The sequence below is a fragment of the Hemitrygon akajei genome, unplaced genomic scaffold (assembly GCF_048418815.1).
Source record: "Hemitrygon akajei unplaced genomic scaffold, sHemAka1.3 Scf000124, whole genome shotgun sequence".
Classification (NCBI taxonomy): Eukaryota; Metazoa; Chordata; class Chondrichthyes; order Myliobatiformes; family Dasyatidae; genus Hemitrygon; species Hemitrygon akajei.
The window spans coordinates 158002-174899 of NW_027332010.1; the positions used below are offsets into that span (position 1 = coordinate 158002).

The 16898-nt window shown below is 46.8% G+C and overlaps 1 protein-coding gene across 1 annotated transcript in view; it reads left to right on the plus strand.

Annotated features, from left to right (window-relative positions):
* Positions 1-16898, plus strand: part of LOC140723671 (uncharacterized) — a 39451-nt gene that overhangs the window by 13616 nt on the left and 8937 nt on the right. The window contains exons 2-3 of the mRNA XM_073038237.1: positions 5138-5305; positions 9122-9200. Coding sequence (XP_072894338.1) covers positions 5138-5305; positions 9122-9200 — 247 coding nt within the window. The remainder of the gene's footprint in view (positions 1-5137; positions 5306-9121; positions 9201-16898) is intronic.

The window sequence follows — 16898 nt, forward strand, 5'->3', positions numbered from 1 at the left end:
TGACTTTGAAATGATGTATCATCCCCTCATTAATAACACAGTGCTCAAAGGAATTTCGTGACGTCAGAACCTCCAATCCATTTGTAGATGGTAGTGACTTATTTCAACAGGGGAATAGGCGCAACTCTCTGTTTCCCTGGCGCGACATTGGCCAGCAAAGTCATGAGGACACGACAATTTCTGGTGTGGGAAAGTATAACTTTCTGGCAAAAGTTTCACTGCCAACTGTGTTTGGGGTATTGTTGGAGATAATGTAGAGAGTAGACGCTGCAGACAATCGGAGACAAAGTTCTGTCGTCTACCAGGCATCGGGGAATATGATTTTTGGAAGAATAGACTGTTTAATTATAACGGGCTCCTTTTAATTTTATTTTTTATTTCCTCGACTAATTGCATAGTTAAGCTGCAATTTATAAATATTATTATTTCCTGCGACGAGCTGAAACAGGGGCAGCAAATCAGACGTCATTCACACAAACCGGGGTTTGGGAGAGCGAACATCCGAATATCACGGATTTGGCGGGACCGGGGTGTGCAAACCCTGGTCTTACGAGACTGGAGAAAGGCGGGTTACTCGGCGCTGAGTTGGGAGACTGCCAGTGAGGGATAATGAGCCCTGAGACGCCCGGGAAGTTTCAGAATCAATCTTGTGATTCGTCACTAACCCAGATCCACCGACTCCCACAAAACAGTGTGCAAACCCATATTTGTGATCATCCCCATATTCGATGGCACAACAGTAAATCTGCATACATCCACAAATCTGTGTGCACCCGCAATCGCGCTGACACCCCTACATACACATTTCGTTATCCCAGAAAAAAATCATTTCAAATAATTCACAAAATTGCTGCCTCCACCTTAAGGAAATAGCAAGAGCAAAGTTCAGTTGAAGGTGCACTCATAGATTTATATTTTTCAAGGAGGGGACAGCGATTTTTATACTGATTCCTGCTCTGGGAGAGTCACCTGTGTGGGCTTATGCACAGATTCGGGGTGCGCACATATGTGCGGGTGCATACCGATTTGGGATATGTGTCTATATCGGTTTTTTTTTCGGTGATACTGGGGTGCACACGGATTTGGGGTGCCCACGGATTTGGGTTGCACACGGATTTGGGGTGCACACGGATTTGGGATGCAGTGCACACGGATTTGGGTTGCACACGGATTTGGGGTGCACACGGATTTGGGGTGCACACGGATTTGGTGGTGCACATGGATGTGAACAGATTTAGGGGTTTGTCAGATAGATAGATAGATAGATAGATAGATACTTTATTCATCCCCATGGGGAAATTCAGCATTTTTTTCCAATGTCCCGTACACTTGTTGTAGCAAAAACTCATTACATACAATACAATACTTAACTCAGTAATAATATGATATGCATCTAAATCACTAGCTCAAAAAGCATTAATAATAGCTTTAAAAAGTTCTTAAGTCCTGGCAGTTGAATTGTAAAGCCTAATGGCATTGGGGAGTATTGACCTCTTCATCCTGTCTGAGGAGCATTGCATCGACAGTAACCTGTCGCTGAAACTGCTTCTCTGTCTCTGGATGGTGCTATGTAGAGGATGTTCAGGGTTTTCCATAATTGACCGTAGCCTACTCAGCGCCCTTCGCTCAGCTACCGATGTTAAACTCTCCAGTACTTTGCCCACGACAGAGCCCGCCTTCCTTATCAGCTTATTAAGACGTGAGGCGTCCTTCTTCTTAATGCTTCCTCCCCAACACGCCACCACAAAGAAGAGGGCGCTCTCAACAACTGACCTATAGAACATCTTCAGCATCTCACTGCAGACATTGAATGACGCCAACCTTCTAAGGAAGTACAGTCGACTCTGTGCCTTCCTGCACAAGGCATCTGTGTTGGCAGTCCAGTCTAGCTTCTCGTCCAACTGTACTCCCAGATACTTGTAGGTCTTAACCTGCTCCACACACTCTCCATTAATGATCACTGGCTCCATGTGAGTCCTAGGTCTCCTAAAGTCCACCACCATCTCCTTGGTCTTGGTGACATTGAGACGCAGGTAGTTTGAGTTACAGCTACAGTGTGAATGCACATGGAATTTGGAATGTCGGTTGTTTTGCCGGTGCACACTGATTCGGCGGCGTCGGTGTGTCGACTCTCAAGGCTGTTTCATTTAAACTTTAATAATAAATGCATATTGATGTTTGAACTCTGTTCTTGGTTTTGTGTTGGTATCAACTGTTTTTGATCTACTTGAAATTAATCTTGCTCTGGGAATATCTAATGTGGACGTAGGGGCGTCGACAGTTTCGGTAATGAGCACGGTTTTGGGGTTACACAGAGATTTGAGGACGTGCGCTGATTTTGGAGTGGTTTGTGGAATATGAGGGTGCACGGGGATTTGGGGATGTGCGTAGAAATTGCAGTTCTTTCAGCAAACATTGGGGTGCACGGGGATTCCCTGGCATATGCTGACTCGGGGGTGCACACGGACTTGGGGCTGTGCGCAGATCTAGGGGGGAGTTAATTCCTGGGATGTCAGGACTGTCTTACGCAGAGAAGTTAGAGAGACTGGACTTGTACACGCTGGAATTAAGGAGATTGAGAGGGGATCTGATTGCAACATATAAGATTATTAAGGGATTGGACAAGATAGAGGCAGGAAATATGTTCCAGATTCTGGGTGAGTCCAGTACCAGAGGGCATGGTTTGAGAATAAGGGGTAGGTCATTTAGGACAGAGTTAAGGAAAATCTTCTTCTCTCAGAGAGTTGTGGGGGTTTGAAATGCACTGCCTCGGTAGGCAGTGGAGGCCAATTCTCTGGATGCTTTCAAGAAGGAGCTAGATAGGCATCTTATGGATAGGGGAATCAAGGGATATGGGTACAAGGCAGGAACCGGGTATTGATAGTAGATGATCAGCCATGATCTCAAAATGGCGGTGCAGGCTCGAATGGCCGAATGGTCTACTCCTGCACCTATTGTCTATTGTCCAGTATGGGTTTGCATGTGGATTTCGGAGTGCTCACGTATCTGGGTGTGGGTGTGGAATTGGGAATGTTGCCGGAGTTAGGTGTGCACACGGATTTTGGGGAATCGGTGGTTTTGGAGCATGATCATGGGCTTGGGGGTGCGCACGTATTTCCGAGTTCTCGGGATTTGGAGGTGTGACGACTCTCAGTTGTTGCATTTTTAGATACTGTAATAATAATGCACTTTGAACGTTCAGTTACTTTCTCAGGTGGAGGCAGCCGCTTTGTGGTCTATTTAAAAGGCTTATTGCTCTGGGATAATCCAATGTGCATGTCTGCTACTTTGTAGCTCTGACGGATCTCAAGGTCGTTTCCTTTGTACATACAATTTGAACTTTAACCTCTGTTCTTGCATTTTTATGGTTCAGGCGCCATTTTGTGAAGAGATTGAAATTATTCTCACTTGGATAATCTAATCTGTAAGTGAAGGTATCAGCGGTTCGGTGTGCGTGAAGACACGGTGAGCAGTCGGTAGAACAGAGGGATCTGGGAACACAGATTCATAATTACCTGAAAGTGGTTTCACAAGTAGATTGGGTGGTGTAGAAAGCTTTTGGTACTTTGGACCATAAATCAAGGTGCTGAGTACAGGAGATGGGGGCTATGATTAAGTTGTGTAAAGGGGATTTCTTCTTTTTCTTGGTTACTGTGTATGTAATCAAAATGACTTCTTCGTTTTGTTAGAAGTAGGAATGCTTCTTTGTTACGAGAGAGTGCTGGAAGCTTGTTTGGGTTAAAATTTACTGATAATGAGAATTATATTCATTTGTTAACCAATTGGGATTAATGTTGTTCTCTCTTCTGAGTCTGTAAGCTATTGTTGGCGGGCTTTTGGGCAGATCGGCGCGAGGGGTTGAGAGAGAGAGGACGCGATGCTGTAAGCTGGGCGAGGAACGGACCCCAAGTTGGGGTCCAAGGCCAGGAGGTACTCCGAGGAGAGGAGTTGACCACTTCGGATGGTCCTAAGCTGCGAGTCGAGGAGTTCGGAGGGGATCGAATGGTGGCCAGAAGACTTCGGTAATTGAGCTCCAACGAAGTTGTTTGGACTTTGATAAGTTTGGCGCCTTTTCTTTATTTTTTTTCCCTTCATATGTACTGTATCGCTATTAATCACTTAGTTATAACCTTTATAAACTGTACTCATTTAATCGCATATCGTGTACTGTCTGTTTTTGGGCGAGGATGGGACATCACACAGCATCCAGGTGATTACCCAGTTTGGCGGGACCGAAGGCTGCTCCCCCTAAACGAGAGTGAGCCTGAGGCGACCCAGGGGGTTACAGTTGTATAAGAGGTTGTTGTCGCTTCATTTGGAGGATTATGGGTAGTTTCTGTTACCTGCCTACAGGAAATGCATGAATAAAATTGTAAGAGTACAGAGAAAATTTATAATATGATTCCTGGGACGTGCAGACCTGAGTTGCCGGGAAAGGTTGAATAAGTTATGACTTTATTCCCTGGAACATCGGACGATGATGGGAGTCTTCATAGAGGTATACACCATTATGCAGCCAGGATTATTCCCATGAGGTTCAGCTAGCCTGGAATAAAGATCGCAGTTAAATATTTATCGGGAAGTTGATTGGTGAAAGAGGTGCAGGACTGGAAAAGGGGAATCTAATAGAGGACAGATGGGTATCGTCTCCCTCTCGTATTCCATCCTCTTTTTCCTTCTTCCATTGCTTTCTTTACTTCACCCCTACACACTCCTTCCGGTTGCACTTATCACCTTGTGTTTCTTCCTCTCATCCCCACAACCTCTAAGCCTGACTCCTCATTTTATTCCTCAGTCCTGCTGAAGGATCCCGGCCAGAAACGTCGACTATGCTCCCTTCCAAAGACGCTGCACAGCCTGCTGAGTTCCTTCAGCAATTTTGTGTGTGCTACTAGTTACCCTGTCACCCCGTCTCTTCTCGTCTACCCATCACCTTTCTCTGGTTCCACACATCCTTCCTTTCGTCAGTGTTCCACTCTACTCCTCCATTAGATTCGTTCTTCTGCCGCTCTTTAACTTTTCCAGCTCTCATCTCCCAGCCTCTTGAGTTCAGTTCCATCACCTCCCACCAACCTTGTCCCTCATCTACCAAATGCCAGTTTGTACTTCTGCCACTTTCTTCAATTTACCATTCTAGCATCTATCCCCGTCCTTTCCGGTCCGATGAAGTGACATTTTACGAAACGTTGACTGTCGTCTGTCAACTGTTGGGTGTTATCCATCGTGGAGAGATCATTGCGGCTGGACACCAGCAGGTGGGAGCGTTGTTCACAGCGGAACTGTCATTGCGGCGGGACACCACCAGGTGGGAGTGTTGTTCACAGCGTAACTGTCATTGCGGCAGGACACCACCACGTTTAAGTGTTGTCTACAGCAGACCTGTCTTTGTTGCTGGACTCACCAGGTAGAAGTGTTGTCCATCAGGGACCTGCCATTCCGGCAGATACCACCAGGAGGGAAAGTTACACACAGAAATTGCTGGAGGAACTCAGCGGGTTAGGCAGCCGTCTATGAAATAAATCAGCAGCTGACGTTTCGAGTTGAGACACTTCTTCAGGACTGGAATGGAAGGGGAAAGGCCAGAATAAAAAGGCGGGGCAGAAGGAGGAGGATAGATGTAAGGTGAATCGTGATGTCTGTTGTGTAGGAACGGTAAAGGGCTGGAAAGAAAGGGATCTGATTGGAGAGGAGAGGATAGACCGTGGGAGAAAGGGAAGGAGGAGTGATATGCAGGTGAGAAGAAGAGGTAAGAGCCAGATTGGGGGAAAGAAGATGAAGGGAGGGGGAAGGATAAAGTTGACTGGAAGGAGAAATCGCTACTCATGCCATCTGGTTGGAGGTTATATAAAGAAAATATAAGGTGTTGTTTTTCCAGCCGGAGGGGGGGGGGGGGGGCTTCATCATGACATAAGAGGAAGCCATGGACCGACATGTTGGAACGGGAATGAGGATAGGAATAAAATTGTTTGGGCACAGGGAGGTTCCACTTTTGGCAGCTGAAAAGGAAGTGCTGGACAAAACGATCCCCCCAGTTTACACCGGGTCTCACCAATATACAGAAGGCTGCATCAGGAGCAGCGGATGCAATAGAGGAAGCGTTGTCTCACCTGGAAGAACCTCTTTGGGCGATGAATGGAGTAAGGGAGGAGATGAATGGGCAGGTGTAGTATTTCTCTCACTTTCAGGGATCAGTGCCAGGAGGGACAACAGTGGAAAAGGAGAAATGAAGGGAGCGATCTCGGCAGAAACCGGAAAGTGGGGGGAGGTAAATAAGTGTTTAAACCACAAGACATAGGAACAGAATCAGGCCATTCGTTCCATCGAGTATGCCCCGCCATTTCATCATGGCTGACAAATTCCCTCCCGAATCCATTCTTCTGCCTCCTACCGGAACAATTCACGCCCTAAGTGATCGAGAACCTATCAGCCTCCGCCATATTTACACTCCCTCACCTGTCAGCACATCCACTTGTGGCAACGAATTCAACACATTCACCACCTTCTGTTCTCAGCCAGGCAATTATAGGCCGGTGAGACTGATATCAGAAGTGTTAAATCTATTGGATGGTCTAAAGTCAAGTTTTGTGAATGGCCTCGGCCCGAAACGTCGATTGCATTCTTTTCCATCGATACTGCCTGGTCTGCTGAGTTCCTCCAGCATTCTGTGCGTGTTGCTTGGATTTCCAGCATCTGCAGATTTTCTCCTGTCTGTGACAATCAGTTGCATTCATTTTTACGGACAGGAAGCTGGTTTTCCATTTTATCTGGAACTGGACACTTTAGTTTTGAACACTATGAGTGCGATGTTGTACTGTGAACACTCTGACCACTGTGCTCTAAATATTTTTGTTCTATTTGAGCTCCTTCCTGTAAAATGTTTGAATAACTTGTGTTGATGTTGTTGTGACCGCGGCTTTGCCATGTGTCTGTGACGCTGCTGCAAGTCTGTTTCTCAGCGCACCTGCCTTTGATGCCATTTTCCGTACACAACCGGAAAGGAAAAGACAATAATTGTTACTCCGGATCCGATGCGGCAATAAAAAAGGAAACACACAGTCATTGTGGAAAACCATTTATTTTACCACAAGATCATTGAGATTCCACATTTGTGGAACTGGGTGAGAGGGAAATCAGCTTGTGTTTGGATCCAGCAGCAGACAAGTGTGTGTGTCCTTAGCAGAACAGAGGTGTTAGTTCAGAATGTTCTTTCCCAACCGTCTGCACTTATCTCATCTGTACAGCTGTATTATCGCCCTACTGAGGGGTGGTGGTCAGCACAGTGATCTTAGTTCTGCAGGCTTGCAACTGAACTGGATAAATACAGGCTGTCAAGTCACAAAGCTTTAACAGCACACAACTGTTAACCCTTCCTTCCCCCTCCATCCCCTTCTCTCTCTGCCACCCTCACCTTCTCTCTACATCTCTCCCCCACACTCCCCCCACTCTCCCCCCACTCTCCACCCTCTGAGTTATAGGGAAATCAGCTCGTGTTTGAATCCAGCAGCGGACAAGTGTGTGTGACCTTGTCAGAACAGAGGAGTCAGTTCAAAACGTTCATTCCCACCCGTCTACACTTATCTCATCTGTACAGCTGTATTATCACTCTACTGAGGGGATGTGGCCGGCACAATAATCTTAGTTTTGCAGGCTTGCAACTGAATTGGATAAATACAGGCCATGGACAATGTCACAAAGCTTTAACAGCACACAACTCTTAACCCTCTCTGCCCCCTCCCCCTCTCTCCACTCCCCACCCTCTGAGTTACAGGGAAACCAGCTTGTGTTTATATCTGGGAACAATCCACAAGGCCACAAAACTTTAACAACACACAGCTCTTCAGACTTTATATTTCAAATGTTCTTCCACAGGGCCGGTGACTTTAAATGCCTTGGTGCTACCAGTTCAGAGAGCTGACACATAAGTGCTGTCACAAAGAAGGCACAGCACTTCCACTGCTTGAGAAGTTGCACAAATTCAGCTTGTTGTCCAAAACTTTGTCAAACTTCAGTAAATGCATGATAGACAATATCCTGACTGGTTGCATCACAGCCCACGACAGAAACCAGTTGCCAAGAACGGAAAGATCTACAGAAAGTGTTGGACACTCCCAGCCCAGCAAAGAGAAATTCAGCACATCTACAAGGAGCGCGGCCACAGGAAAGCAGCATCAATGATAACCATCCCCACCCACTCAGACCACGCTCTCTTCTCGGTGCTGCCCTGGGGAAGCAGGTCCCACATGTGTGGACACATTTTCTAGTCCTCCGCAACTCATCGTCTCAAAATGATCAGTTTGTCAGTCTTCGTGTGGAGTTTTTTTTATCGATTCTATTGTATTTCTCTGTTCTACTGTGGATGCCAGCAAGAAAATGAATATCATGTCTGTATGTGGTTACGTATCTGTACTGTCAGAATAAGTTTAATTTCAAATGTGAGCAAAGGCTCAAAAACTCACAGACATCCATCCAGAGGAAGAGTGAGACACGCACTCACACACACACACACACACACACACACACACACACACACACACACACACACTCACACACACACACACACACACACACATTCACAGACACACACTCATACACTCTCTCACAAAAACACACTCACACACCAAACCACACATGCTCGCGCAGTGAGGCTCACATTGACATAAATGTGCACACAGGCCCTGAGACTCACTGGAAGCACAGACACACATACCTGGAGATACACACACGTGCACGCACAAACACATATACAGCACATGCACACTGACACACAATAATAGAAACAAACTCGCACACTGACACAAATACACACACAGACACTCAAACGCATACTAGCACGCAGAGACGACACATAGAGACAGAAACACACGCACAGACACAAAAGGAGACACAACCGCATGCACCACACACACATGCACACACAAACAACTCTCACATCTCCCTCTCCAGCTCTCCACTGTGTTTTCTGTGCTTTCAATGATTGATATGTTTCATTCCTCTGAACTCTGCAAGTCCAGGCCTTGGAGCCATCATTAAGTTTGCAAAGCTTTTGGACGCTGCGTCCTCTTGGGGCAAACTAAAGGTGTTTTGTTTTTCTCTCTCTGCTTAATGTGTTTTATATTACAAGACTACAAGAACTTCGAGGACTGCTGGTCCGCTGCACAAGTGAGCTGCTCGTTTCGTCTCACGGGACAATCTTAGATCTGGCAAATCTGTTGGAATTCTTTGAAGAAATAACAATCAGCATTGACAAAGGAGAATCGGTTGATACTGTGTATCTGGATTTTCAGGAAACCTTTGACAAGGAGCCACAGAAGCTGCTACTTAGCCCATGGTATTACAGGGAATATGCTGGCATCGATAAAGCAGTGGCTGATTGGCAAGAGACAAACAGTGGGAATAAAGGGAAACTTTACTGCTTGGTTGCCGGTGACTAGTGATGATCCACAGGGATTTGTGTTATGTCAATAATTTTGATGAATTGACTGTTTTGAGCAAAGTTTGCAGCCAATACGAAAATAGGTGGAGGGACAGATAGTTTTGAGCAAATAGAGAGGCCACAGAAGTACTTAGACAGATTAAGAGAATGGGCGAAGAAGTGACAGATGAAATACAATGTTAGGAAATGTATGGTCATGACTTTGGTAGAAGACATGAACGCGTTGGAATTTTCCCCAAATGAAGACACAACCATTTGAGGATTAAAGGGATTTGAATTAATTATGCAGGATTCCCCAAAGCCAACTTGCAGTCTGTGTCTATCGTGGGGAAGGGAAATGTGATGTCAGCATTTAATTTCAGGAGAACTAGAATATAAAAGCAAGGATATAATTCTGAGGTTTTGTAACTCACTAGCGAGGCCCCACTTGGAGGAATGGGAGCATTTTGAGTCCTTTATCTTAGAGAGGATGTGTTGAAACTGAAGAAAGTTCAAATGAAGTTCACGAAAATGATTCTAGGATTTGAGAGCTTGTCATTTGAAGGGCTTCTGATGGCTCTGGGCCGGGATACACTGGGATTCAGAAGAACGAGAGTGAACTACTTGAAAATTATCGCATGTTGGAAGGCCAAGGCAAAGGATGTGGGACTGTCCTTTTGGAATGGCGATGAGGAAGAATTTCTTAAGCCAGGGATGAGTGAATCTGTGGAATTCCATGCCACAGCCAGTGGTGGAGGCCGTCATTATTAATATTTAAGGCAGAGGTTGATAGATCCTTGGATGATCAGGGCATGAAGGGATAAGGGGAGAAGGCAGGAGATTGGGGCTGAGAGGGATAATGAATCAGCCATGATGAAATTTCGGTGCGAACTCCATGAGCCAAATGGCCGAATTAAGCCCCTGTAACTTGTGGTCTTAAACAAATTCTCATTCAATGTCAGCAAGAGAAAAGAGCTAATTATTAACTCGAGAGGGAGGAAACAGGAGGTCCATGAGCCAGTCCTAGTGGCGCTCACATCTATGGTGATGAAGTGCTTTGAGGGGTTGGTCATGAATAGAATCAACTCCTGTCTGTGCATGGACCTGGACCCGTTGCAATTTGCCGATCGCCACAATATATCTACAGCCGATGCAATCTCACTGGCTCTCCACTCAGCCTTAGATCACCTGGACAATAACAATACACAAGTCAGGCTGCTGATGACAGCTCAGAGTTCAATACAATCAGACCCTCAATTGTAATCAACAAGCTCCAAAACCTGGGCCTCTGTACCTCCTTCTGCAACTGGATCCTCACCAGGAGACCACAGTCTGTGTGGATCAGAAATAACATCTCCTCCTTGCTGACAATCAACACCAGCACACCTCAACGATGCGTGCTCAGCCCACTGCTCTACTCTCTCTACACCCACGTCTGTGTGTCTAGGCTCATCTATAAACTTGCTGATGACACAACTATTGTTGGTGGAATTTCAGATGGTGACGAGGAGGAGTACAGGAGTGAGATAGATCAGCAAGTTGAGTGGTGTCGCAGCAACAACCTTGCACTCAACATCATGAAGACAAAGGATTGATTGCGGATTCAGGAAGGGGAAGTCGAGGGAACACACACCAGTCCTCATCGTGGGATCAGAACTGAAAAGGGTGAGCAGTTTCCATTCCCTGCCTGTCAACATCTCTGAGGAACTATCCTGGGCCCAACATATTGATGCAGTTACAATGAAGGCACAACATCGGCTATATTTCATTCGGAGATTGAGGGGTATCGGTCTGTCACTAAAGACACTTGCAAATCTCTACAGATGTTCTGTGGAGAGCATTCTAACTGGTTGCATCACTGCCTGGTGTGGAGAGGCCACTGCACAGGATCGGAAAATGCTGCAGAAAGTTGTAAACTCAGCCAACTCCTTCATGGGCACTGGACTCCACAGCTTCCAGGACACATTCAAAAGATGATGCCACAAAAAGGTGGCATCACTCATTAAGGATCTCCATCACCCAGGACATGACCTCTTCTCATTGCTACCATCAAGGAGGATGCACAGGACCCTGGAGACACACTCACTGGTTCAGGAACAGCTTCTTCCCCACCATCAGATATCTGCATAGACAATGAACCCATGAACACCCCCTCAGTATTTTCCTTCTCTTTTTGCACTACATTTTAAATATAATTACACATACTAATTGTAATCTGTAGTTTTTATTACTAAATATTGTAATGTAATGCAGACACAAAGGAACAAATTTCACCACATGTGCGGGTGATATTAAACCTGATTCTGACACAGAAACACACACAGCTGGGCTCAGACATACAACACTCCCACATTGCTCCCTTTGTGACACCCTGCTTGCTCCGTGGCACCGGTATGAAGCTCAAACTGTTGCAACACCTGTCCTTTAAATTCATGGTGGAGGCTGTGTTGTGTCTGTTCACTGTTTGAGTTCGATATTAAATGAAGAGCATTGAATGGGAAGGAAGGTTTGAATAGAAGAATAAAGATCTCCTCTGAAGGTATATGGGGACCTGGTGAGAGCGTACATGGAACACTGTGCACAGGTCTGGTCTCCCTCCCGGAGTCAGCCTGTGGGATGAAGGGAATGAAGAGATTTCCCAGATTGATTTAGGAGGTGAGGTAGTGTCCTCGGAGAGATTATACTGACCGGGCCTGTCTCAAAATAAGAGAAATAAAAGGCCGTCTTACTGAAACAGTCACAGTGTCAAAGGGTATTGACAGGGTAGAGGCAGGAATGATGTTTTCTTTGGCTGTGGTGAGGAACCGGGGTCACAGAATCCGAGTTCACCTCAGCACGACTGAGATGAGGAGAAATTTCCTCACCCAGAGAGCAGCGAATCTTTGGAATTTTCTCCACAAGGTTTCTAAATTCGAAAGACAAATTTTGGGGCTCTGCGATGCTGGGAACGTTGCGGGAAAGTTGCGCTGAGGTCAAAGATCAGGCATGTTCTGAGTGAAAGGCAGAACAGACACAAAGGGCCGAATGGCCTGCACCTGTTTCCTTTTTCTAAAGTCCAAGTTTACCTTTGCGCCTGGTTCTCCCTTGACCTTCAGCCTGTCCTTTTGCACAGGGGAGCGCTCACAGCACCGGAGTTCCATCGGCAGCCGCTGCGGGCCAGCTCCCGTATCCCAGCAGCAGGAGACAGGACTGGGAGGAAATTCCGGACAATAGGCCCCGATCCACGGCGGGGAAAGACCGGGCACCCTCTGTGTGGCTGAAACATCTCACGGAATCTCCGCCCGTCTCTTCACCTCCGCCATCGGAAGGATTCAAAACTCCGGCCGCTGTTGCAGCCTTTACCCGGGGAGCTGCTCCCAATCTCGGGTCTCTCACCGGGTCCACTCGTTCCCGATTTCAAACTTCAGTCCGCTCTGCGACCCGCCCACTGATTCCCCTCAGCCAATGGAGGTAAATTTCTCCCAGTAGTGTTCTCTGATTGGCTGTGAGTGTATCCGAGGGCGGACTGCTGCCGGGAGCCGAAGATGTCAGTCACACTTTGTTCTCAGAATCAAAGCAAGTTCCCGCTCAAAGTTCAAAGTAAAACTTATTATTTTTTTTATTTTTTTTATTTTTATTGAACACAAACATACGCTGACAAAGCCAGGGAATCACACAAAAGCAGCAACAGATATATAACTATTAACTTTAAATATACAAATGAACAAGGAAATCCACTGTAAATATTGTTGGACAGAAGGAACTGTATCTAAGGGGAGTCACAAAACAGGAACATTTACAAAGATAACCCAAAACCTTGACAGATTTGTACAGTCTTTTCAGCTTTCTGATTATGGGAAGTTTTCAGAGTATAAACGTATAGTTTGAAGTCTGATGTAAAAATATAAATGAAGGTTTCTTATTACTGTGATTGCATTTATGGATATAAAATTTGCTGTAAATTAACAAAATATTTACGATAAAGAAATGATCCCTATGAGATTTGGTATTATTAGTAAAACCAAATAAGACAATTTCAAAACAAGAAGTTAAATCCACGTTAATATATTGATCTATAAATTGACAAACATCAACCCAAAATGTTTTAACATATTCACAATCCCAAAACAGATAAAATAAATCCTCTGGATATAAACCACAAAAAGAACAGTTAGTTTCAATATCAGAATTAACCCTTGTCAAATAAACATTGGTTGGATAATATCTATGTATAATTTTAAATAAGCCCCAAATACTCCTCCACCTCAGATTCCTCAAGTGACTATTCCAAAAACGAACAGAGTACATATAAGACGCCACATACAACTCCTACAAACATACAGAGCAAAGCGACAGAATGGTAACTATATCTGGATCACTGAAAGATCAACCAGAGTGCAGAAGACAATTGCAAATAATCTTGTAATTATTCGCCACTGCAAATAAATAACGAGAACATGAAATAACCGCAGCGACTGTCGATAGATGTCCGGTGCACTCAGCGCTCCCTGTTCAATCTGACAGGCCCCTTGCGCCTCTTCTGCCCTTCACTCAGAACATGCTTGACTTTTGACCTCAGCACAACTTTCCTGCAACTTCCCATCACCGCTGTGCCCCAGGATATGTCTATTCAATTTAGAAACCTTGTGGAGATAATTGCAATGATTCACTGCACTCTGGGTGAGGAAATTTCTGCTCATCTCAGTCCTGCTGAATTGTCCTCGGATTTTGAGTCTGTGAGCGCTGGTTCCACACCTTATGGGAAACTTCATTCCAGACCTTCCGCTGTAAATATCCTGTGAGATTGTATTTCTCTAATTCTGAGACAAGAATGCGATCTGTCTCAGTCAAACCACCTCTTATTTCACTAATTTTGAGACAGTCCCAGTACGATGATTTGTTGTGGGAGCATCTCTATGGACAGCAAGTGAGTGCAGTTATCCTGTGTTGTTCCACAGCTTGATGGTTGAGGGATAGTCGCTGTTCCTGACCATGGTGGGACGAGTCCTGAGGCTCTTGTACCTTCTACCTGATTGCAGCAGTGAGAAAAGAGACTTCCTGCGTGGTGAGCCTGATCACAGCCGCCTGTATCACCGTCCCCTCTGGCCTGATCTATCCGGGACCAAAGGGATTGTGGAGAGCAAATGTGGTACTCTGTCGAGTATCACTGTGATCCGTCCCCTCTGGCCTGCCCTATCCGAGACCAAAGGGATTGTTGAGAGCAAATGTGGTACTCTGTCGAGTATCACTGTGATCCGTCCCCTCTTGCCTGCCCTATCCGGGACCAAAGTGATTGCGGAGAGCTAATGTGGTACTCTGTCGAGTATCACTGTGATCCGTCCCCTCTGGCCTGCCCTATCCGAGACCAAAGGGATTGTAGAGAGCCAATGTGGTACTCTGTCGGGTATCACTGTGATCCGTCCCCTCTGGCCTGCCCTATCCGTGACCAAAGGGAATGTGGAGAGTAACTGTGGTACTCTGTCGAGTATCACTGTGATCCGTCCCCTCTTGCCTGCCCTATCCGGGACCAAAGGTATTGTGTAAATGTGGTACTCTGTCGAGTATCACTGTGATCCGTCCCCTCTGGCCTGCCCTATCCGGGACCAAAGGTATTGTGTAAATGTGGGACTCTGTCGAGTATCACTGTGATCCGTCCCCTCTGGCCTGCCCTATCCGGGACCAAAGGGATTGTGGAGAGTAAATGTGGTACTCTGTCGAGTATCACTGTGATCCGTCCCCTCTGGCCTGCCCTATCCTGGACCAAAGGGATTGTGGAGAGTAAATGTGGTACTCTGTCGAGTATCACTGTGATCCGTCCCCTCTGGCCTGCCCTATCCGGGACCAAAGGGAATGTGGAGAGTAACTGTGGTACTCTGTCTAGTATCACTGTAATCCGTCCCCTCTGGCCTGCCCTATCCGGGACCAAAGGGATAGTGGACAGTAAATGTGGTACTCTGCCGAGTATCACTGTGATCCGTCCCCTCTGGCCTGCACTATCCGGGACCAATGAGATTGTGGAGAGTAAATGTGGTACTCTGTCGAGTATTACTGTGATCCTGGCTCTCTTCCTGCCCCTTATTATTCTTGTCTGTGATTGCAGTGCGACAATCTCTGGCCCAATGTCCCCTCTTTCTACAAACCCCGTTTCTGTCCTTTGCCAAGTGTCCCTCTTCATCTGCACCGTCCGCACGATCCTGTCACCCGTTCTGGGTTCTTCGTCAGGACCCGAACTCCATCTCCTCACTACCGGTTCTCTGTACACACTCTCGCTTTTCCCCAGTCCCTTTAAAGAGTCAATTGCACTCCCTATTCATCAGAATTTGTGTAACCTGGGGCCAGGTCTGACACAGAGAATTGAGATTAGTTAACTTAAAGGAGTGGGCAGGCTTGGTTCTGAGACAGTTTAGAAAAGTCTGCACTGCGAGCTGGACATACTGATCTGTCCAGGGGTTTGCCGGCATTGGGCTCTCACGTATCCTTAAAACGAGCTATAAAGTAAGCAAGGGATTCTCGTTTTTTCTGTAGTTATCGGGTAAATTCACCAAAATCCGCGTGCAGTCGGGCTGACATTCAAATGGGTTCCCTTACCTCAGTGACCCACCGTGCCATGGCTTGTATTACATCAGCCCCTCTGGTGGCTCCCGGTCACCTTCGGACGTCTGCCTAGGAAAGGGGAACCCACTCCCTGTCCCTGTCCGAGAAGTTCCATATATAACCCTGAGGAGTGGCACAAGTCACCGGGCAGGGTCTGGAAAGGGGAACCCACTCACTGTCCCTATCCGAGAGGTTCCATATATAACCCTGAGGAGTGCAGGCAAGTCCCCGGGCAGGGTCTGCAAAGGGGAACCCACTCCCTGTCCCTGTCCGAGAGGTTCCATATATAACCCTGAGGAGTGGCACAAGTCCCCGGGCATGGTCTGGAAAGGGGACCCCACTCCCTGTCCCTGTCCGAGAGGTTCCATATATAACCATGAGGAGTGCAGGCAAGTCCTCGGGCAGGGTCTGGAAAGGGAAACCCACTCCCTGTCCCTGCCCAAGAGGTTCCATATATAACCCTGAGGAGTGGCACAAGTCCTCAGGCAGGGTCTGCAAAGGGGAACCCACTCCCAGTCCCTGTCCGAGAGGTTCCATATATAACCCTGAGGAGTGGCACAAGTCCCTGGGCAGGGTCTGGAAAGGGGAACCCACACTCTGTCCCTCCCCGAGAAGTTCCATAAATAACCCTGAGGAGTGGCACAAGTCCCGGGGCAGGGTCTGGAAAGGGGAACCCACTCCCTGTCCCTGCCCGAGAGGCTCCATATATAACCCTGAGGAGTGCAGGCAAGTCCCCGGGCAGGGTCTGGAAAGGGGAACCCACTCCCTGTCCCTGTCCGAGAGGTTCCATATATAACCCTGAGGAGTGGCACAAGTCCCCGGGCAGGGTCTGGAAAGGGGAACCCACTCCCTGCCCCTGCCCGAGAGGCTCCATATATAACCCTGAGGAGTGGCACAAGTCCACGGGCAGGGT